Below are 22,166 nucleotides of genomic sequence, written 5' to 3' on the forward strand. Positions count from 1 at the left end.
CCAGATGGAGCAATGGTCTCTAAGGCATCTTCCTGCTTTTCATATTTAGGCTAGAGCTGCATGCTGCTGGTACAGCAGAGAGAGGCTGTGGTTGGTCCAGAATGGGATTGTAGAACAAGTGAGTCCAAAGGGAAGTGTTGTCATCACAGGACTCAATCTTCTGCACAAATAGGGGGGAAATTGTGACATAAAGAATAGAAAGAGCAGAGGGGAACAGATAGACTTTTCGGTCAGCTGTGAAAGGGAACAATAAAGGGAAAAGATGGGAGCAATTTGTAGACTAACAGCTTGATGCTAGAATGAAAATAAACACGAAGCCATTTCTGAGGAGGTGAAACCATAGTGACACGGGGGTGAGAAAGGCTCATGTTAGCAGAGGCATTTGTGATTGACAGAAGCGGGAGAGGTGGTTGGAGAGTAAGAGCGCAAAAGGAGAGACTGAGCCTCAGCCTGGCATTTCAGTGGGATATATATATATATATGGCTATATATATATATATATATATGAATATATATATATTCAGTGTATATATATATATACACATAGCTGTCCAACAAAGCATATTCTGCAATATAAAATATGAAATAATAATAACAACTATAAGCACAGATTTTAAAGCTAAGAGTATGACTCCATAAAACATACGTTATTGAAAATGCCTGGGGGAGCAACAAGGTCTTCAGGGGAACGTCTGCAGGAAGGCTGATCCATATAACTAGGGTGCCACCACTGAATAAGTCCTCCTCTCCCTAGTGATAACCCACCTTGTGTTATTGGGCAGGGGCAATGCAAATCAGCTTCTAAAATCTGGAGCAAAGAGAAGGGGAGGCATGCCTTGCAATCACAAGCCAATCCTCTTTTTCCTTTCTTGATTACAGGGTCTCGAGAGCTGCTTGAAAGGCCCCGATAACTACAATAGCCAGGTTCTAATAGAAGCCACGGTCATAGCACTGACCAAGCTGCAGCCACTTCTCAATAAGGTAAGCTGCCTGAGTGCTCAACAGCCTGCTCTGCATTGCTGTTTGGAGCAAATACAAGGTGGTTCGAATGAGAATGCTCCTGTAGTTCAAGCACAGATCTTCCACCTGTCTTTTCTCGCTGAACATCTTCTTTGCCAAAGAGGAATTTTTAAATGCTGCTGCTGTACATATTTGGCAGATGGACCTTAGTATGACCTGGCTTAAGACACTGTGGCCTGATGTCATTGGGACCATTCCTTGGGTTTGCACATTCTCTCCCTCGCACATTCTACTTCTTCGCCTTACTTCTTGGTTCTCAGTAAACCATGTTTTCTATTCTGGTTGAGAGGTAAACTATGGTTTGCGCTAATGGAAGTTTACTTGACTTGGTCATAATCAGGAAGTTAGGGAGGGAATCAGAGCACCCACAGGCAGGGGGGATATAGAGGGGGTGTTCGAGTCTGAGGTAAGGCACCAACAGCTAAATGCTGGTGATTTTGAGTTGATTGTTTTTTAGCAAGTGTTTTCAGTCTCTGCCAGCCCAAGACAGGATACTGAAGCACAGTTTGAAGTGGAATTTAGGATTCCATCTTTTCTCAGAGCTGGTAATTGTAGCTTCCTTGTTTCAATGAAATGGGAAACTGTGGTTTATTAGAGACTTCCTGAAGAGAGTAGCTGTATGTGTGGTCAAAAGGCTATTTGGCCACATAGAATTGTAGCATTGGAAAGGAGACCAGGGGTCATCTAGTCCGACTCTCTGCAATGCAAGAATCTCAGCTGAAGCATCCATGACAGATGGCCATCCAACTTCTGCTTATAAACCTCAAATGAAGGAGAATCCACCACCTTCTGAGAGAGCCCATTCCACTGTCCAACAGCCCTTGCCATCATTAAGTTCTTCCTAAGGCTTAGTCAGAATCTCCTTTCTTGTAATTTGAGTCCATTGATTTGGGCCCCAACCTCTGGCGCAGCAGAAAACAAGCTAGCTCCATCTTGCACCTTTACATATTGTGACTTACTAAGCCGCGACATATTATCCAAACCAAGCCAACGGGTACACAAATGTGATTCTCCCCAATTTGCATATATTATACCAGTTATAGGCCTCCTTCAGCTGTTAGGATTGTTTACATTGCAAAATGAATCCAGTGTACGTGATGAATGCAGCGTGTGACTTTCTGCTTTGGCTGTTCATCACAGAAGCGAATTTTGCATTTCAACTTTGTGGCTTTTCCCTTCCCCTGTCCAGGACTCGCCTATGCACAAGGCCCTCTTCTGGGTGGCCATGGCTGTTCTGCAGCTGGACGAAGTCAGTTTGTATTCAGCAGGCACAGCTCTCCTCGAGCAGAATCTCCATACCCTGGACAACCTTCGAGTATTCAATGACAAAGTAAGTCAGCCACTTGCCAGGAAACATCAATATACACACACACACCTGAATACTCTTTAGTCATGCCGGCAATTGGAGGTGAAACTTGCTTTAAAAACCATGCGGCTTTCCTTTTGAATTATAACTTGAGTGTTGAGAATGGAAGCAATTTCCCCAACCTACCTCTGGTTATTTAAAATAGTAATGGAGAAGACAGTAACAATAATAGAAGATGGTGTGTATGGGAATTGTCCAGTTGTGCTGCAGGCTTCATTAAAACACACGAGCCAGAGGAACTGCAGGTTGTCTGGGAAGCCTGCAAAGTAAGCTCCTTTCCCATGGATGTTCTTTTGGACCACAAGAGTCCACCGTGGTTCCTATCTCGGGTTTTGGTGGCGTGACTTTATTAGATAAAAGAGTTGGCTAATTTGCCAGGTAGTCTTGGGAGTGGTTCCCAAGAGTCCTGGCTGCGGTGGATTCAGGAGCTCCTGAGAACCCCACTCTTTGGGGGCATTGCCCATTGTCCCTGCTCTGGGATGGGGGCTTCAGGAGAATCCCAGGAGAGAGCTAGAGTGGTGCAGTGGTTAAAGGAAGGGAGAGACCCAGGTGCAAATCCTTACCCAGCCATGAAGCTCATTGGAGCACCTTGAATTAAATCTACTCTTCGTGAGCTTTAATGCTTTTTTTATATTGCTTTTGTTTAAACTGGATTCATGGTATTTTCTTTTCCTGTAGAGCACCTTGGGGATCCTTGTTAAAAACGTTTGCTTATTATTAAATTAAGTAATGAACTCCCAGCCTAACCTACCTCACAAGGTTGTCGTGAAGATAATATGGGGGGGAAACCCAATATATGGCCCTCTGAAATTTGCTTCTATGCAGAACTACCTGATCATAGGCAGCTTCTTGTATAGAGACAGGGGCTTTGTTCCTCCTTTTTAAAAAACAAATACTTGAAAAAAAATCCTACTTGTTCAATCCATTGCTTTCTAATTCTTTTACCAGCAAATATTTGGACAGGCATCTCCCCCAAAATGCTTTTTAAAGAATCCATTTAGTAAGCCTGCACAAATTTTAATTTGAGAAGAAAATAGTTCTAAAGGGCGGAGCCTTCTTAACACTTGTAGATGCATGCATGAAGGGATCTTTAAGTTATTATATTAATCAATTCGACCCTTTATTACAGTCATCTTTGTGCAAGTATATAAAATAATACCAGACGAAACAAAATAGAAAACCATAGCAATAAAATTTCTAATAAACGATCCTTGCTGAATATGTAATGATTTTAGCAGACTTATAATTTTGTTTAAATGCCTGGCGCTTTATGGTACTAGACGTTCATTAGCACGGTGGACCGGCATCTTCCCCCTCCGATGATTGTGATGGTCTGTACTTTGGTTTCCCAACAGAGCCCTGAAGAAGTCTTCATGGAGATCAGGAGGCCTCTGGAATGGCACTGCAAGCAGATGGACCACTTTGTAGGACTCAATTTCAACTCCAATTTCAACTTTGCGTTGGTGGGGCATCTGCTAAAAGGTAGGCAGGTAGCCCAGGTGGGCCTGCTTCCTTTGTCTCAGACCATGTCAGTTGGAGGTGCGTGTCCCACTGTTTACAGACACCCACTGAAACATTTCCCCATCAGGTAAATATTCCCATCAGGTTTTATAGAGGCAGTTTCATTGGTCAGGCTGCCAGGTAATTGACATTTAAAGCACACTTAAAGCCCATTCAGCCCTCTACAAAAATCCTGGAACTGTACCCTTCACAGAGAGACACTTCCAAGCACCGTTAACAAACTAGAGTTCATAGGATTCTTTCAGGCGAAGTGTTTTGAATGTGCTTTAAATACATAGTATGCACACAGCCTCTGTTTGTTTGGCAGACTCAGAGGGGGGCATGATCAGATTGGCAGCTGGCTTCAAATTAGCTTGCAGCCCCCAACGCAGCCAGTATTGTGACTGCTTGTGCTGTAGATAACAGATTGTGTGTATTGTCTTTCCGCTGACATTCTGTGAAGAATGATGCATTTATTTATATGTTGTCTGCTTTTTCACATGTTGTTTACGATGTGAATCTTATATACCTGTAAAGCTTTGTTCTCTGTTAATACATAAAAGGAATCTCTTAGTCTCCTGTTCCCTAGGATTCCCAAGGGGCCTTTATTCACTGTCATTAGAGCGGCAGTGAGGAATACAGAGCACCTCAACAGAATCAACAGAATGGAGGGCAAGGGGAGGGAGGGCTGGGAAGGACAAGTCAGTTGGAGGGAGAGAAGGAGCTGAGGAGAGAGACCTGTGGGGAGGAAGAAGGGGAGGAGAAAGCAAATGGGCAAGACCTCAGAGAGCAAGAGAAGAGTGAACACAAGCAACAGAGCCAGTAAGCTGAAAGCCTCTTTTTATGATGCAAACCGAGAGGTATTCCATAATGTTTCTGGATACAGGTAATCCTTGTTTTGCACATGTTCAAAGCCAAATGTGTGGGCCGTTTTCGGACCCGGAAGAAGGCAGAGCTCTGTTGTGCGCTCTACCAAATCAGGGGTTGTTGCCTGTATCCATTGCTGAAAACCACAGGAGGGGAGAGTGCTCTTGTGCTCAGGTTCTGCTTTCATCTGCTTGGTCGCTGTGAGAACAGGTTGCTGGACTAGATGGGCCATTGGCCTGGTTCAGCAGTTTCTTCTTATGTTCTTCTTCAGCTGCCTTGTACTGAGACAGGCCATTGGTCCACTTGGTTCAGCATTGTCAACAGACACACTTGGCACAAGTCAAGTGGTAGATTTGGGTTGGGCTGTGTGTGCACATTGGGAGTGGGGTGAGGGTGGGTGTGTCTTTTCCTCGTTTAAATGGTTGTGTGCTTAATACAATAAATAAATAAATCTTCATATTCATTGGACTCCAGAGTGATTACCAGTTTGCCCTTCCTTAGCTGTGGTTGAGAACCGTGTGCATTACTTTAGGATGCAGAGGAGGCAGATGAACTGAACCCTTTTGGGCTCCAGGAAGCAGTTCCTGGAATGCTCTCCTATGGGAAATCATCTGTGCAGGTAGAGAAACAGCACAACAGGGAGTAGGCTGAATTAGAACTCTTCTTCCTGAGATTACGGCGTTGGTAATGGCATCTTCCACCTGGCAGGTTGAGGTGATCTAGTCTGTACTATAGGCTCTCCCCCCCCCCTCCATGTGCAGACAGAGCCCAACAGAACCCTATTCAGGCATTCTTGTAATTGGGAAATTCCACAACATGTGATCGAGGGGCAGCAGAGAGGAGCTCTCTAGCTCTGCTCTCCTCTGTTCTTGTCTCCCTCTGTGATCTGAAGGGCAACTGCCTGTGGAGGTGAGCCTGCTTCTGCTTTTGAAAGTTCTGGGCAGTGTAGACCCCTGAATTTCCAGGAGGGCAGGAGGCTCTCTGCTTCAAACAGTTGCCCTTCAACATGTGGAGGGCAACAGTAAGAGAAGGCAGTGTGCTTGTCCATCCCCCACCAAACACACACACACACACACACACACACACACACACACACACACACGATAATTTTCCTTATTAGAACACCTGAATTTGGTTAGTGAGATGGGCAGTTAATCCTGACCGACTCACAGTTGTCATTGCATCCTTAATCAGATTATAACTTCATTGAATGTCCAGTCCCTGTGAATGGTGCCTATCTCTGTCCTCACTTAAAGACCCTGAAATACATTGTGTGACCCCCCCCATCCATAAAATACTTTGCAACCATCTCCCTGCCCCTGTAGATAACTAACTGATTAATGCATTTTTACCCATTTAGGCTATCGGCATCCCTCTCCAACCATCGTGGCAAGGACAGTCAGAATTCTACACACGCTCCTCGCTCTGGTGAACAAACATAGGAACTGTGACAAGTTTGAGGTGAATACCCAGAGTGTGGCTTACCTTGCAGGTAAAAAAACCCAACTCTATTAGGCTTGTATCCAATCCCATTCTAGCACCCAATCTGACCATTCTTCTCTGTGTTATTAACAAAATGTAAGCAACAAAGGAGAGAGCTGGTGTGGTGCAGTGATTATAACGCTAGATTACGGCAGAATCTTCCCCCAGCCATGAAGTTCGCTGGGTGACTGAGGATCCCTTAGTCCGTCTCAGTCTAACCTACCTCGGAGGGTTGTTGTGAGGATAAAAGTTGGATGGGGAGAGAAATGTGTGTACTGCTTTGAGCTCCTTGGAAGAACATACAATAAAGGAAGAACTATGTTGTATGTGTCATTTTCCCTTTCCCACCCATGAAGAGCTGGCTTTTTAAAGGCTAAGCCTCTCTCAGCTCAATAGGATGGTTTCTGGAGTGTTTTCATCAGTACAGATCTGTAGAGCAACTCCTCATTTTATATTGCAAATTTGTTTGTTTGTTTGTTTCTATTAAGCCAATCACTGAAGCTTCTTCAGTGTGTTTGTTTTGGCAATTTATATCCCACTCTTCGTCCCTAGACCTCAGTTAAAATTTTTTTAAAAATGCTTTATTGAATTTATGTTCTGTGGAGCTCAGCACAGCATACGTGGAGCTTCCCAAGCAGACCATCCAGGCACTGACCAAACCCAGCCCTGCTTAGCTTCAGCAAGGAGGCTGCATCAGGTGCCTCCAGACTGTGCCCTGGGGCCCTCTCTGGAATTTGGCAACCTGTAAAAATGATGCCAAGCAACTGCATTGGAGTGCATTTTGCTTCTTTTCTGCAACTGATTCTGTTTCTGCCTGTCATGGAGAATAGACAAGTGTTGTGCAAGGCACCGAAGTCCCATTTTGACACCACTGGGACTCTGCTCAACCTGAACCCCTTCTTCCAAGTTCTTGCCAATGTGTTTTTGCAGCCTCCCTTTGGAGTCATAAGGGCTGGATCCCCATCCCACCCCCTACAATTAAAGGAGGCTTGGAATGCTGAATTCTTTACGCAGTAGCAGCTTCTGGACCTGCACTGAGTAATAAGAGAGCAGCCTTGCTTTACATATCACAATGGTGCTGTTAGGCTTTGGAAGATTCTGCGGCGAAGTATATACTTTGGACACCTGTTTCCTTCCTTTTATCATTTAAGCTTTACTCACTGTGTCTGAGGAGGTTCGAAGTCGATGCAGCCTAAAGCATAGGAAGTCTCTCCTCCTGACAGACGTTTCGATGGAAAATGTTCCAATGGAGACATATCACATACATCACAGCGATGGCAGCTTCAGGTCAGGGGTCCTCCTAAACTTTTCATAGGATGGTGCATTTTAACTCGGGATCAAGGCAATTGTCTGGGGAGGACCGTAGCTCACATGCTTTACTTTCAAAGATCCTGGGTTCTGTTGCTGGCATCTTCAGGTAGGGCTGGCGAAGGAAACCTGCTTGAAGCCCTGCAGAGAAACTGCAGCCAGTGTAGACAATATTGAACTTCCTGTGTTCACCGCACAATTTAAAACTGGCAGGTACCTGCTGCCCTCCAGCTCCCCTTGACTCAGCCAGTGGTCAGGCATGATGGGAGTTGTGGTTCAGCAGCATCTGGAGGCAGTGGCATAGTAAGGGGGGGCACACCGCCTCGGGCGGCAGGCTGGGCAGGGGGCAGCAGACTGGACAGGGCTGACCACCTCCAACTGCCGTCGCCACCATCGAGGAGAAGCCCCGATGCAAGCGAGACTGCCTCACTCCATGGCTTGCTCGCGGGTTTGCTGCGGTGCCACGTCGTATGCCTCCTGTGCGCACATGCGTCACAACACGTGCGTCGTGCGTCATGATGCATGCATCGCGACGGGCGGGGTGCCTTTAGGTTTGCCACCCCACGCAGCCAGGCGGCTAGCTATGCCGCTGTCTGAAGGGCCGCAGGTTGCCCGTCCCTGATTTCAAGCCATAGGTTCAAAATCTGCAAAAGCCAAAGTGGACAGGAAGGTAAGCATGTGTAATGCTTTAAGTTGAAGGCACATGATTGAGCAACGGCAGGAGGAAGGGAAGGGAAGACCATGTGGGAGTTGCTCCCAGCCAGATTAATTGATGACGCCTCATTGCCTCACGTCTCATTTGGAGGCAGGCAGCTAGAACGGTCACTGAGTCGCAGCTCTTACCAGTTTGGGGCCAAAACTTGAATTTCGGGGTGGGGGGAGCTGTGCACTGCGCGCATGGCAGAGAGTGTTGCGAGAGAGTCGAGGGCTGGCTGCTTTTGAAGGAGGGGGGGTTGCTGTCTGTCTTACTCTGTTCTTTTAACAATAAGTGGTGCATTGTTTTCTGAACTTTTGGTTTGTCCTCTCTTTCAGGACACTAAGGGAAAACCAGCCATGGTCTTCTCCCAAGGGCTCAGACAGACATCTCGCTGCCAGTTACCCAACGGTGGGGCAGATCAGCCCACGCACAAGGAAGTCCATGAGTTTGGATATGGGGCAGCCTTCTCAAGCCAACACTAAAAAGCTACTAGGTTAGTGGGGAGTTTCACTTCTCTCTTTGTCACTAGGTTAGAGGCATGTGTGAGGAAGGCAGACCTGCAGACCTGCGCCTAAGAGACCCTGGGCTGATCGCCTTTTTATTTTTCTCTCTTAACTGGGGGAGGGTGGGGGATAAACATTTTTGGTTGTCGTCCGACACTTTTGTGGCAAGCTTCACATTCAGCTTCCTGCTCTGACTAGACTTGCCACTCAAGAAAATGTGCACCCTTTAACAGCCCTATTAAAGTAAGCCATCTCTAGTTACCTACTTGCCAGCATACCTTGGGTGTACGACTAATTTTTTCAGCTACAAATACCAAACCGTTATTGTTCAGGCAGGATACAGAGTGGATGTGAGTGCATGCCGATTTACCGTTTTCATTTCCTGATCTGTTTCCCACGCCCTGCTCTTTGATTTTGATTTTTTTAATATAGGTACAAGAAAGAGCTTTGACCATTTGATGCCTGACACAAAAGCGCCTAAAAGACAAGAAATGGAATCTGGGATCACCACACCTCCCAAAATGAGAAGAGTAGCAGAAAATTATGAAATGGGTAAGGAACAAAGCTATTGGACCCAGCTACTAGTTAACATGTCCTGGCAATATGAAGGATTGCAAATATAGCAGGGGAGTGGGGAACCCAGCTGATCTTAGGGCATTGATTGACATGGCAATCATGGTTGAGTCAGGAACTGAAGCCTGGTCTCCCAGGTACAATATCGGCTTTCTCTCAAGCGAGACACACTTGCTCTCATACTAGTGATTTCCATCTGTTATGGTGGCACAATAAATAAATAGATCTGTCCGTTCTTGCTTTCCTTATTAAATACGTTGCTCTCTTCCTACAGAAACTCAAAGGATATCGCCGCAGCAGCACCCTCATCTCCGGAAAGTATCAGTGTCAGAGTCCAATGTCCTCCTGGATGAAGAAGTCCTCACAGATCCCAAAATCCAAGCCCTGTTGCTGACCATCCTGGTACATGCACTTTTTATCTCGTTCTTGGCGTCTTCAGGGGTATGGTTAGATTTCCACCATGGGCAGTTCGCAAGTATTACTTGCTTTACGTGTGAAAGGTCCCAAGTTTGACCCCTGGCGCCTCCAAGTAGTGCTGGGAATTGTATGGAGGAAGTTGGTGCTTTGGTGAATTCTGAGGCAAGAAACGCCATCCTAGTTCTCACCAAAATCCTACAATCCAAGGCAGAGTCGCTCCAGATGACCTGGGGTTTGAAAGTGTGATGCTAAACACATTGTCAGGCATCCAGCCCACTTGATGTTCTTCTGCTAATAATAACGTCAAAATGATTCAGGAGGCAGTTTTGTCCAGCTCAAGACACCCATCCTGTATTTTTTTATCAAGCTTCATTCTTCCCCTATCTCCCACCAGAAAAGTAAAAATCCTTCATCCAGTTTTATTGGGCAGCATCCTACCCCAGATGCACTTTTTATTGAAGAATTTACACAGAAAGTACACCTAGAACCTGCCATCCACGCCTTAGTAAATGACACCCCTAAATATTAGCCTCTTAACTGTTTTCAGTTTTCTTTCTGTAAAGAGAAAAGCACCCAGGACATAAAACATCCCAAGAAATCCATTTTCTTGCCTTGAGGTGCTTATTTGGCCAAACCAATGTACCAAAGCAGTCCTGTGGGGCTTTTGAAGCAAAACTGTCCCAGGGAAGCAGATTTAAGTGCCTTGGAGGGATAAAAGACTCATAGATTTGTTTGGGGAACTACTCCAAGGTGCATTGGGATTTGACCCAAATCTGTTTGTGTAAAGTTTTTGTTGTATTGGGTGAAATTATGTGCACATTTGATCAGTGTTCATAAGATATCTTCCCATTCCCACCCTGCACAGATCACAACAGATATAAATGGTTGCCCCTGTGGAAGTGATTGATTAAAGTCTGGTTTTTCTAGTTTTCTGCCGTAGTGAATAGATTCATAATCTAATCAGTTGCTTGCATTGTGTTTCCTCCAGCATGTTTCAGAAGCACAATAGTCAAGGCTCACCAGGACTTATGTTGACCCTTTTCTTTCTTTCTGTCCCCTCCCCCCCCTCTCTTTTTTTTTGGCAGGCAACACTAGTAAAATATACGGCAGATGAGTTTGACCAGAGAATCCTGTATGAGTATTTAGCAGAAGCCAGTGTGGTGTTCCCAAAGGTCTTTCCTGTTGTGTAAGTGTTCGCATCTTCTCACAACGCATCTGCTTCCTGCTTGAAGGTTTTTAATTATGAAGTGATATACAAACTCTGCTAAATGAAAGGAAATTTAAACACACTTATCTAATGGGGACCCAGGTGGCGCTGTGGTTAAACCACTGAGCCTAGGGCTTGCTGATCAGAAGGTCGGCGGTTCGAATCCCTGTGACGGGGTGAGCTCCCGTTGCTTGGTCCCAGCTCCTGCCAACCTAGCAGTTCGAAAGCACCTCAAAGTGCAAGTAGATAAATAGGAACCGCTACAGCGGGAAGGTAAACAGCGTTTCCATGTGTTGCTCTGGTTTGCCAGAAGCGGCTTTGTCATGCTGGCCACATGGCCTGGAAGCTGTATGCCGGCTCCCTCAGCCAATAATGCGAGATGAGCGCGCAACCCCAGAGTCGGTCACGACTGGACCTAATGGTCAGGGGTCCCTTTACCTTTATCTAATGGGGGTTGGATGTGCTTGTCACTGGCTCTGGCTTTACCTACTGTTGGCCTCCAGACTTTCTCTCTACCTGTTCCGATAGGCACCTGACCCCACTCTTTGCTGATATCTCTTTCTCCCAGCTGAGTGGAGTGACGAAAAAGGCACCATACAGTGAGGATGAATGGTAGATAACTCCTTACAGAGTTTCCATTCAAGGTTGATATTTGTTCAGAGGATTGGCTCCACTTGCCAATGCATCTCTGGGAATGAATTCCCCAAGCCTAAAACCATACAGATGTGCAGCTTGCTGTGTCATAGTTGGACAGCTATTACAATCAAAATTAACTGGAGCCAGCTGTCGTCAGCTGTTAGGAAGTGCATGTTTATCTTGAGTTTAGCTGCCATGCATGTGCACCCAAAGAATCTCAAAAATTGTAGTTTGGAAAGGTGCTGATAATGCTCTGTTAGAGATCCCTAGCCAGCCTTAAAGAAACACAGTTCCCTTGCAAAAAAAGAACAACTGTTGATGCCTATCTGTCTGTAATGCACATACATTACAAACCACATGTTGTTAGGATAGATTTGTTGGCTAAAATAAGCTGTACTGTCCACCTTGCTCGCTGTGATGAAAACTAACAACTGATAAACTGACATGGTGTGTTTGGTTGCCTAGGCACAATTTATTGGACTTCAAGATAAATACCCTGTTGTCGCAGTGTCAGGATCCCAATTTATTGAATCCGATTCATGGCATTGTGCAGAGTGTGGTTTACCATGAAGAATCTCCGCCACAGTACCAAACTTCTTATCTACAAAGTAGGTATCTTGCAGCTCCTTTGAAAAAAAAGGTCTCAGGTGCTCAGCTATAGAATAAAGGCTAAACCCCACAAGCATGGTTGTTTTTTATTCTATATACTTTGCTTTTCTCTAAAAGACAAATTGGATTGCCTTTCAACAGAAAACTGTTCTGTTCCCTCCCTCCGAAGACAAAAGCCTGGAATCTGGTCTGTATCGTTACTAGTTGCCAGGGAACCCAGAAGAGAAGCTTGACCGCACAAGCTGCATTGTATATTCCATCCTTTACCCCAGAAAAGGCCCTGTTCCTGGTAGATGCCATCCTTTCTTTCCTGAAGGAAGGCACCAAGAGCAGGGTTTCACCAGTGGATCATCTTGAGGCCTTGGTGTTTCATTCAGGAGAAGGTCCTTCCTGGGAGTAGCAGTGCTAAAAGCTCCTTCCCTAACCACTCTTGGCTGCATTTGCTTTTGCTTTAGCAGACCCTTTGGCGTCACTTGGTAGCTCTCAGTCAGAGATGAGGGACCTGTGGCCCTCTAGATCTTCTTGGATTAAAAGTCCCATCTGACTCGGCCAGCATGGGCCGTGGTCGGCTATGATTATAGGTGTAATTCAAGAATACCTGGAGGTTCTCCATCCCTAAGAACATAAGACAAGCCTGCTGGATTAAGCCTGTAGCCCATCCAGTCCAACATCTTGTTTTCACACTGGCCAGCCAGATGCCTGTGGGAAACCAGGAAGCAGGACTTGAGCGCAACAGTGCTCTTTCCACTTGTGAGTCCCAGCAACTAGTATTTAGAGACGTATTGCCTCCAGCAGTAGAGGCAGAACCATTGTGACTAGGAGCCATTGATAGCAGATTGAACAAATAACAGTGGGTCCAATGGTCAAAAAGACGGTTTCTGCATGTGCTGTAGAGGGAAGTGAGGGGCAGATGGGGCTTGTCAACCTGGTAAGGTAACCCATCTAGGAGAAGGGAAACTCTGGTCTTAAACACCCGCTGCCTTGCAGGATGTCTTCGGGAGAAGAAAAGTCCAAGAAGTAAACCATACACAGATCTGGAGTGGAGACTCTAAAACGGTTTGATGGCGCCTTGCACGCCTCCTTCTGGCAGCTCCTGCAGTCCAGCTGGTGTCAAACGTATTGCTCTGCTTTCCTTTGGGCCACATCAACGAGGCCAAGAGAGGGGTCTTGTCATCTAAGCAGCTCAGGACCTCCATACACTCTGTCCAGGCTTGCACCCTGGGGAGGTCACTCTGGTGCTGCTAATGCAGTGGTTTGACTTCACCCCAGGAGGCACACTCCATTGTATCTCTCTCTCTCTCTCTCCAGACGAATGCCAAAAACTCCCAAGCTGGGAGCCATCACTCCTCATTCTTGGCATTCATTTCTTAAGAAGCTGTGAAAGACCACCTTAGATTCTTTAGGACGATTGCTGAAACTTCCCTTTGATACATCTTCTTCTTCTCCTCCCGTTTTCCCTTGAGAGACAGGGAAATGTGTTTAAATGGCTTTTATGCCGCACTGTTGCATTTTATTATTTTAATGGAAGCAGCCCCGAGCAACGGATTATTTTATTGTGTACTACATCAGATGCTAATATGCGAGTGATAGGAGAATATTATCAAAACAATGGGCTGTATCCAATGCATTCCATACTCAGAGTAGATCCTTCGGAATTAACGGACCTGTTAGTGGCAATAAATGGATCAACAGTGGGGCAATTGAAATGTTAAATGTTGTACTACACTGATTTGGGCTCATGTGTATGACATCTCTTGGTTTTTCCACACTGAATTACTTGGCAGCGAAATGTGTGAATGGATACACTTGCAAAGCAAGTGCATTTGAGGGGAAATGAAAGTGTGTGCAAAAGGAAACATAAAATATAACAAGAAACTCTACCAATAAATCTAAATCTAGTAATAGTCTCTTTTGTAGCCTAAAAGCAATGTGTTCTGTCACATGACAGAGAAATGGTAACATATCTCCTAGCCACTGCTTGACAGTTACTACTGGAGGAAACAAAATGCCACCCACATTAGATACAAAAGTTTGGGAGAACATTGAAAGATGTATCAGTTCAACGAAATACAGTACAGTGGTACCTTGGTTTACAACCATAATCCGTTCTGGAGGTCTGGTTGTAAACCAAAACAGGTTGTAACCCAAGGCGCACTTTCGCCAATGGGGCCTGCAAAAAAATTTGGTTCGTAATCCAAAAAAAGGGATAAGCACTTCCGGGTTTGATGTGGCTGTAATCCAAAACTGTTGTAATCCAAAGCGGTTCCAAACCAAACTACCACTGTACAGGATAATGTTAAACCACAACTATTATTGGGAAATGTGTAAAAATGTTTTGTTTTTCTGTTTGTCTGCATTTTTGTTTCTACAGTTAAAAAGAACAAAAATTGAATATTTTGTCATTACCTCTGCTTTGTATTTGTCCTTCTATCTACTATTACAGTTTTTTAAAGAATTTAAAAAGTGTTGTGTTTTTTATATGAAAAATTGTTCATGGTTTCTTCGAATGGCCCATTGAACAGTTATCACAGGATGCTGATGTTGTCAAGTGATGTTTATGCATTTGCAAACATTTGCTTTTGATGAGCAAAGTATGAGGAAGTTCTTGCGAATGTACTTCTTTGGATCTTACCCCATCTTTCTTACTAAGGTGCTCATTCATGTTTTGCTTTTGCTTATTGCAGGTTTTGGATTTAATGGCTTGTGGAGGTTTGCGGGACCATTTTCTAAGGTGAGCAGCTTTCAGCTGAAACCTTACATGGCATTTGTAGTAATGCTTGGGTGGACAATTGTTGGTTAATTGATTTAATTATCCACCCCCACGCCCGATAGGCTACATCGGCTAAATAGTTTTTCATGATTTATCAGTCAGCAGCTTAAATAAAATAATAAAGTATTGTCTCCTGGATGACGTCCCAACCCTTTGAGAGTAGACAGGGCCATTCAAGAGGATTCTTTCCAGGAGAGGAGCCGTCGTGCCCTCCTGGACTGGCCCTTTCTGCTGGCAGTGCCACTGGACTTTTGGGTGAGATCCCTCAGGCTCATAACTTCAAAACAATTACAAACTTTTTGGGTTTGTTTTGTGCAGCTTCCCCATTGGCCTCCCTGCCCCATCCAGCTGGGGGCACAAGGAGGAGAAACAGCACTCCACAAGTCTTGAATGTGTAGGACCTGTTCTATGTGGGGCTACCTTTGAAGGTGACCCGGAAACTGCAACTAATCCAGAATGCGGCAGCTAGACTGGTGACTGGGAGTGGCCGCCAGGACCGCATAACACCAGTCCTGAGAGATCTACATTGGCTCCCAGTATGTTTCCGAGCACAATTCAAAGTGTTGGTGTTGACCTTTAAAGCCCTAAACGGCCTCGGTCCTGTATACCTGAAGGAGCGTCTCCACCCCCACTGTTCAGCCCGAACACTGAGATCCAGCACCGAGGGCCTTCTGGCGGTTCCCTCATTGCGAGAAGTGAGGTTACAGGGAACCAGACAGAGGGCCTTCTCGGTAGCAGCACCCGCCCTGTGGAACGCCCTTCCATCAGATGTCAAGGAACTAAGCAGCTATCTTGATTTCAAAAGACATCTGAAGGGCAGCTCTGTTTAGGGAAGCTTTTAATATTTAATGCTGTATTGTTTTAATATTCGATTGGGGGCCTCCCAGAGTGGCTGGGGAGACTCAGCCAGATGGGCAGGGTATAAATAATAAAATTATTATTATTATTGGGAACCGCACATCCCAGGAACAGTGGGGCAGTAGGAAGCTTCTTCAGACGCACACACCTGTGGCCCTAGATTGTAAGCCAAAGGCTTTCCCCCTCTTAGTGAGAACTAACAGGTAGAGATGGAGCTGATCTGTTTCTCGTTTTTCCAGCAAACACAAATCCCAGACTATGCTGAGCTCATAGTCAAGTTCCTTGATGCCTTGATCGACACCTACTTACCTGGGATTGATGAGGAAACCAGCGAGGAATCCCTGCTGACACCAACCTCTCCTTACCCTCCTGCCGTGCAGAGTCAGCTTAGTATTACGGCAAACCTAAACCTCTCCAATTCCATGACCTCACTTGCAACTTCCCAGCATTCCCCAGGTCAGTTCGCCATGCTTTCCCATTGCTTACGTCCAGGGGGAAGGATTTGTTAAAACACCTTTGAGGGCACTGCTCTCTTTTTGGGGGGTTGGGCTCTTTTCACTGGCGCAGCTTATCATCACCCCTTGTTGAGCCTCAAGGCTCTGTTCTGAGACTTATTCTCAGAGACGTTTCTTCCACCGAATTTGTGGGGGGCAGAGGTGGGGTGAATTTCCACTCGCCTGTTCCTGAAGTTGGCACAAATCAATATGAGATAATACATGCAATGAAGTAGTCTAGCTTCATAGACAACAATATGGGATCAGATCTTATCTCAGCCCGGTGGCTTCCTAACTGCTTTGCGATAAAGCATACTTAGACTTGGTTTGTCCCCAAATGGCAGTGTTGATACTAATGTACAAGTGCGGAATTTGTTCTTGGGGGCAGAATGAAATGTCCCGAGAAGCTTAAAAATAAACATCCTTTGGGTTCAGTTGCTAGGGTACATAGGAAGCTTCCCTAAACTGTGTCAAACTGTTGGTCCATCTAACTTAGCATTGTCTCCACACTGACTGGCAGTGGCTTGTCAAGGTTTTGACAGCAGATACATATCCAGCCCCACCTCCAGATGCCACTGAGAATTGAACCAGGGACCTGTTGCATGCAAAGCGGGTGCTCTGCTGCTGAGCTAGAGCCCTTCCCCACGTTACCCAGAGGCAAACAAGCATTTGCCAGAATCTACACTCTTGCTTTCATCCATAGCTCTTTGGTGAGCGAACCTCTCTGCAACTGTGAGTTTGCTACATTGACTTGTTAGGTCTGCGCTTAAAAGCATCTTGGGTGTATAAGTAAAAGGATATTGTTAAGTAAAAACAAAAACAAATCCTAAACACACATATCTCGATTGGATCAGGCTAAAGGTTTCATCTAGTACAGCATCTTGCTTCCCATAGCGACCAGCCAGATGCCTCTGGGAAACCAACAAGCAGGACATCATGGGAAGAGCCCTCCCCAACCCTGTTCTTTGCTCCCTAGCAACTGATGCTCAGAGAGACATTGTTCCTTATAGTCATCAAGGCCAGCGTAGCTGCTGTTCTGCATTGTTGTTGTTGTTGTTTAGTCGTTTAGTCGTGTCCGACTCTTCGTGACCCCATGGGTCTGCATTAATTTGCCTAATTCCCCTTTAAAGCCATGTAAGCTTTTGACCATCCTCACTATACCTTGTGGCAGTGCCCCAGCCTTTGAAAGTCCTTGCCACTGCTATAAAGCTATAAAACTAGGTCTAGAGGGGTGGGGTAAAGGTAAAGGGACCCCTGACCATTAGGTCCAGCCGTGACCGACTCTGGGGTTGCGGCGCTCATCACGCGTTATTGGCCAAGGGAGCTGGCGTACAGCTTCCAGGTTATGTGGCCAGCATGACAAAGCCGCTTCTGGCGAACCAGAGCAGTGCACGGAAACGCTGTTTACCTTCCCGCCGGAGCGGTAACTATTTATCTACTTGCACTTTGACTGCTTTCGAACTGCTAGGTTGGCAGGAGCTGGGACTGAGCAACGGGAGCCCACCCCATCATGGGGATTCGAACCGCCGACCTTCTGATCAGCAAGCCCTAGGCTCTGTGGTTTAACCCACAGCACCACCCACGTCCCATATATTGGTTTGCTAATACACGTTTTAAAAAGATGCAGAAACTGATTTGCGAAAGTCCCTGGCTCATTTTAAGAAGTATTTCCATCTATCGTATCCTGCAAAGCTGTCCATCCTTCTGTAGTTGAGAAGGCTCCAGACCCTAAGAGCTTGGTCAGGAAGACTTTTTGCCTCCGTAGGCTAAAGAACAGGGGAAGCAGCCCTTTGCAAAGCCATCTAGCTCAGTGTTGCTGATCTATGACTCCAATATGTAAAGCTAATGGCCAGGGGTGATGGGAGCTGTAGTTCAGCAACAGCCAAAGGTTCCCCCACACCTGCTGTGGACAAATCTAGTATTTTTACAGTATTACAAGTGTCTGAAAAGCAAATGTTTGAAAACTCTGTATGTGGCCAGGACAGGGGGTGGGGGTGGAGAGAAATGGGAATTCACTTTTTGTACTCCTGACTAGCTATTTTAACTGAAAGTGAGGTGCTAGGGGCTGTGGCTAACATGATATCCTACACGTCTCTAGGTTAGAGCCCCCATGTCTATCCCCCCCCCCCAAGTATTCATATGGAGGGCTTCAGAAATGCTTTCTGACGTCGGCCAGTGCTACAAAAAGGGAGCGTCTTTCAACCCTAATCCTTTCCTGGCTTTTGTAGCTATGCCTTAGCTTCTTATACCCAAACAGAGTTTTCTTTCTTGAATTGGAAAGTGTTTTGTTGTCCTGTGCTAAGAGTCACGTCCTTAGCAATGAGCAAAGAGTAACCACATAATCCTGTTCTTGCTGTTGCTTTCACCTGAAACTCGGAGGAGGAACATGTACCGCAAGCTAGCGTGGAATTGTTAAGAAACAGACCTCTCTGCCTCTAGGTCATAGAACTGTTGAAAAGAAGCTCTTGCCATCCAGAGGGAGGGGGAAACAAAAAACTTTTTCAGCATGGGGAGGGTGGGACTCCTGTGTTCAGTTCCTAAGACCCATGTGCTAATTAAGGCTTCCCATCCATGAATGCTTTTTCAGCTGTGTTCCTGACCTGTAGGGCAGCCACCCTCCAGTTCTGATTTTGCCCAGCAGGTTGTGGCATTGGCTGTATCTGTGCTGCACATATAAAGCAGTCTCCTACCACTTTAAACAGTCATGGATTTCCCCCAAAGCACCCTGGGAACTGTAGTTTGTTAAGGGTGCTGAGAGTTGTGAGGAAAACCCTGTTTCCTCACATAGCTACAATTTCCAGTGTTCCCTAGGAAGAGAGAAAGATTGTTAAATGACTGAGAATTGCAGCTCTACTGTCAGGGGTGGTGAGAGACTTAGTTCAACAATGTATTTCAAATGTTTTTTTTTAAAAAAAACCCTTTGTTTTTGGGGGTGTTTTTCCTCTCCTTGTTTGCCACCCTGGGCTCTTTTGGGAGGAAGGGTGGGCTAAAACAAACATATAAATAAATTTATTTGATGGTGAAATAAAAACTTACGCAATGAATTATTTTAAAAGATATTTAAGGATGGAGTGAAAATCAATTCATTAATTAATCTGGAGAGATGCAGTTTCCCTTCCCTGTCCATAATCACTGTCCTGTAAATGTTTTCTCTCTGTCTTCCAATCATGAATGTTGATCGCTCATCTTTTCTCTTTCATTCTGTGTCTGTGAAGCTTCTCTGCCTTGCTCTAAATCTGCAGTTTTCATGCAACTTCCTCATCCAGGTACTCTCTCTAATTTTCATTCTACTTGCACGAGCTACTGCTTTGATCTGTGCCAGAGCTGGGGCTCATGACAGGAAGAGGAGTGTTGTTTAGTGCTTCTGCTGCTGGGCATTTTGGGAGGCTGGGTGTTCCAGGGCACAGAGCAGTGAATTTGGACCTATGTTGAAACCCTGCATCAACCCTAGGATTCTTGGCTGGGTTGGAAAATGGAAATATTAATAATCTCACGACACACTTTGCATACTAATGGTGCTGTGGACGACAGTTATGTGCCCAACCACAGTTTGAAAGGGCATAAGAAAAGGGCCTTGCTGGATCCAGTACCTTTTCCCCTGTATTGGCACAGCAAACCCATTGGGAGGGTATGAAGAAGAAAAAGCCTCTCCCATTATTTATTGCCCCCCCCCCCATGTTCTATTTACCTGCCAAATATAATAATAGCCAGTGATAAACCTCCGCAAATTTGACTTCTCCCTTTTTATGTCTGCCAGCCACCATTGCCACATTTTGTAACTTTGCTCTCAAAGAATTGTCCTTTTAGCAACCAAATAGGTAGAGCTGTCAGGTGAGAATCTCCTCTGCAATGGCCCCAGCCATATATAAAAGTACTTAGAGTTTCCCCTTTAGTCCAAACCCATTAAGTATTCCTCACACGTTTAATCTACGAAGCTGCATTTTACTGACAGTGTTACTGAGAGACGCAATTTGTTTCTTTCAAAAGTGGCAAGATAGCTTTCTAAAAAAACACACCACACACACCAAAGTCGACAATAAAACGTGAAGCGGCACTCCTAGTGGTTATATATCTCAGCACATCTGTCTCTCATGCTTCTCTGCCTGGAAGAAGGAACACTGAAGAGTAATAGGAAACTAGTTCCTTTTGACACTCCCCCTTGGGTAGGTGTTTTCACACCGTGTGGTTTTTCTGTGTTGCTGAGAAACAGAAAAATCAAACAACCCACAGAAACTGTGAACTTAACAAAATCAAGTCTAATTAGACATGTCTGCTGTTGTATACTTTGAAGTCTAAATTGGTTGTACATGTATCACACGGCACATTTTTGTCATGAATGAGTTACAAGGTCAGTTTAGGGCAGGCATCCCCAAACTTCAGCCTTCCAGATGTTTTGGACTACAATTCCCATCATCCCTGACCACTAGTCCTGTTAACTAGGGACCCCTAGTTCCCTCCTCCCCTCCCCATTCCAGACTGCCTCTGAACATGGGAGTTGCCAGTAGTAATGGTAAATGATACCCTTTGGCGAGTCTGATCATCTCCCACAAATCCTTCTCCTTTCAAAAGCCATCCAAGCCAGCGGCTTTTCTTCACATCTTTGGATAGCGAGTTGAATGACACACCATGTGAAGTCGCACGTTCTTCTGCCTGTCCCACATCTACCGCCAATCAAATTGCACATTTGTTTCTTTGAAACTTTTTTAAAAATTAAAAAAAAATCAAACCCTTCAGCTGAAAAAACCTGCCAGAATGACTTGCACAGGCTTAGTAGCAAACAAGACAATCCCTGCCTGCAGGCTTAGTCTGAGAGACATGGCACACAAGAAAGAAGGAAAAAAGGATGGGTTGGGAAGAGCAGTAGGAGCAGCAAACAGGCACCAGTTCCACTTTTCCCACTCTGTGCATAAGTTTTCTACATGGTTGCCAGGCCCCTTCCCTTTAGTTGTGTGCCCCCACCCCTTCTATATTAAGGATCCCTCAGGGCTCCAGCCTTTCCCTAAAGGGAAGGTGATCCAGTCACTTGATCTCAGTTTCTCTTCATCTTCTTCCTCCTGGATTCCTGCCCCTCTCCCTGTGATATTTCTATTGCCCTTTTGAATTGTGCCTGTTTTTCTGCCATCCCACTTCTTCATTCATAATTCTGTTTGTGTGTTTGTTTTTAAACCGCTCAAATAATGGGTTTGGAATAAAAGATGCAAACTCAGCAACTTGTTGGCACAGTAAGCACATCTGCCTGGTTGTCAGCATTGTGCATAATTCTGTTAACACAAAACACAGCTTTCCTAGGTGGAGAAGATGAATTCTTCCTTGATACAAGGGAAAGTTGGGTGCCAAGCAGTCACATTTTGCCTAATGTGGCTAACCCGCATTTAGTTGGCACGAGTCTCAGGAAGGCATTGCACATGGGAGCCACACAGATCTTTTTATCCCATGGCTCCCTCGGGGTGCCTTCAGAAACATTCCTTTTTCATTTGACCTGAGTCTCGACTGCATGTAGTGGCATGTCCAGAATTTATGAATAACAAATCCATGCTGCCGGTTTGTGGTGTTTTTCTGGTCTGGTGCTGAAGCTGGGTGTCGGGGTGGGAGGCAAAGCGGGTCAGGAGTAACTTGATGGGCAAAGGGTGGGAGCAGAGTGAGCCTTTTTAAGCCTCCGCAACCCGCCCACCTCTCCCAGGCTCCACCCCCTTGTGAATCACTTTAGATTCTTAAAGGGCCAACCCCCTGGCCTGCAGACCAACTCTCTCCCTCTGTTCCACAGCCTCCCCCCTGGTGTGCTCCTTGTGCCACTTGGCCAGCGAGATGCTGTGGGAGGCATTAGGTTCCTCAGGAGAAGTAAAGGACCTGACTCTAGCC

The 22,166-nt window shown here is 45.6% G+C and overlaps 1 protein-coding gene across 3 annotated transcripts in view; it reads left to right on the plus strand.

Moving 5' to 3' along the window:
• The window catches only part of NF1 (neurofibromin 1), a 166,871-nt gene that overhangs the window by 139,681 nt on the left and 5,024 nt on the right, over window positions 1-22,166 (plus strand). For all 3 annotated transcript variants that reach the window (XM_035139244.3, XM_035139245.3, XM_035139246.3), the window contains 12 exons: window positions 880-981; window positions 2,210-2,350; window positions 3,742-3,868; window positions 6,114-6,245; window positions 7,387-7,522; window positions 8,576-8,733; window positions 9,176-9,295; window positions 9,591-9,718; window positions 10,819-10,919; window positions 12,042-12,184; window positions 14,870-14,916; window positions 16,053-16,269. In XM_035139244.3, coding sequence (XP_034995135.1) covers window positions 880-981; window positions 2,210-2,350; window positions 3,742-3,868; window positions 6,114-6,245; window positions 7,387-7,522; window positions 8,576-8,733; window positions 9,176-9,295; window positions 9,591-9,718; window positions 10,819-10,919; window positions 12,042-12,184; window positions 14,870-14,916; window positions 16,053-16,269 — 1,552 coding nt within the window. The remainder of the gene's footprint in view (window positions 1-879; window positions 982-2,209; window positions 2,351-3,741; window positions 3,869-6,113; window positions 6,246-7,386; window positions 7,523-8,575; window positions 8,734-9,175; window positions 9,296-9,590; window positions 9,719-10,818; window positions 10,920-12,041; window positions 12,185-14,869; window positions 14,917-16,052; window positions 16,270-22,166) is intronic.

The sequence above is a fragment of the Zootoca vivipara genome, chromosome 14 (assembly GCF_965207765.1).
Source record: "Zootoca vivipara chromosome 14, rZooViv2.hap1.1, whole genome shotgun sequence".
Taxonomy (NCBI): domain Eukaryota; kingdom Metazoa; phylum Chordata; class Lepidosauria; order Squamata; family Lacertidae; genus Zootoca; species Zootoca vivipara.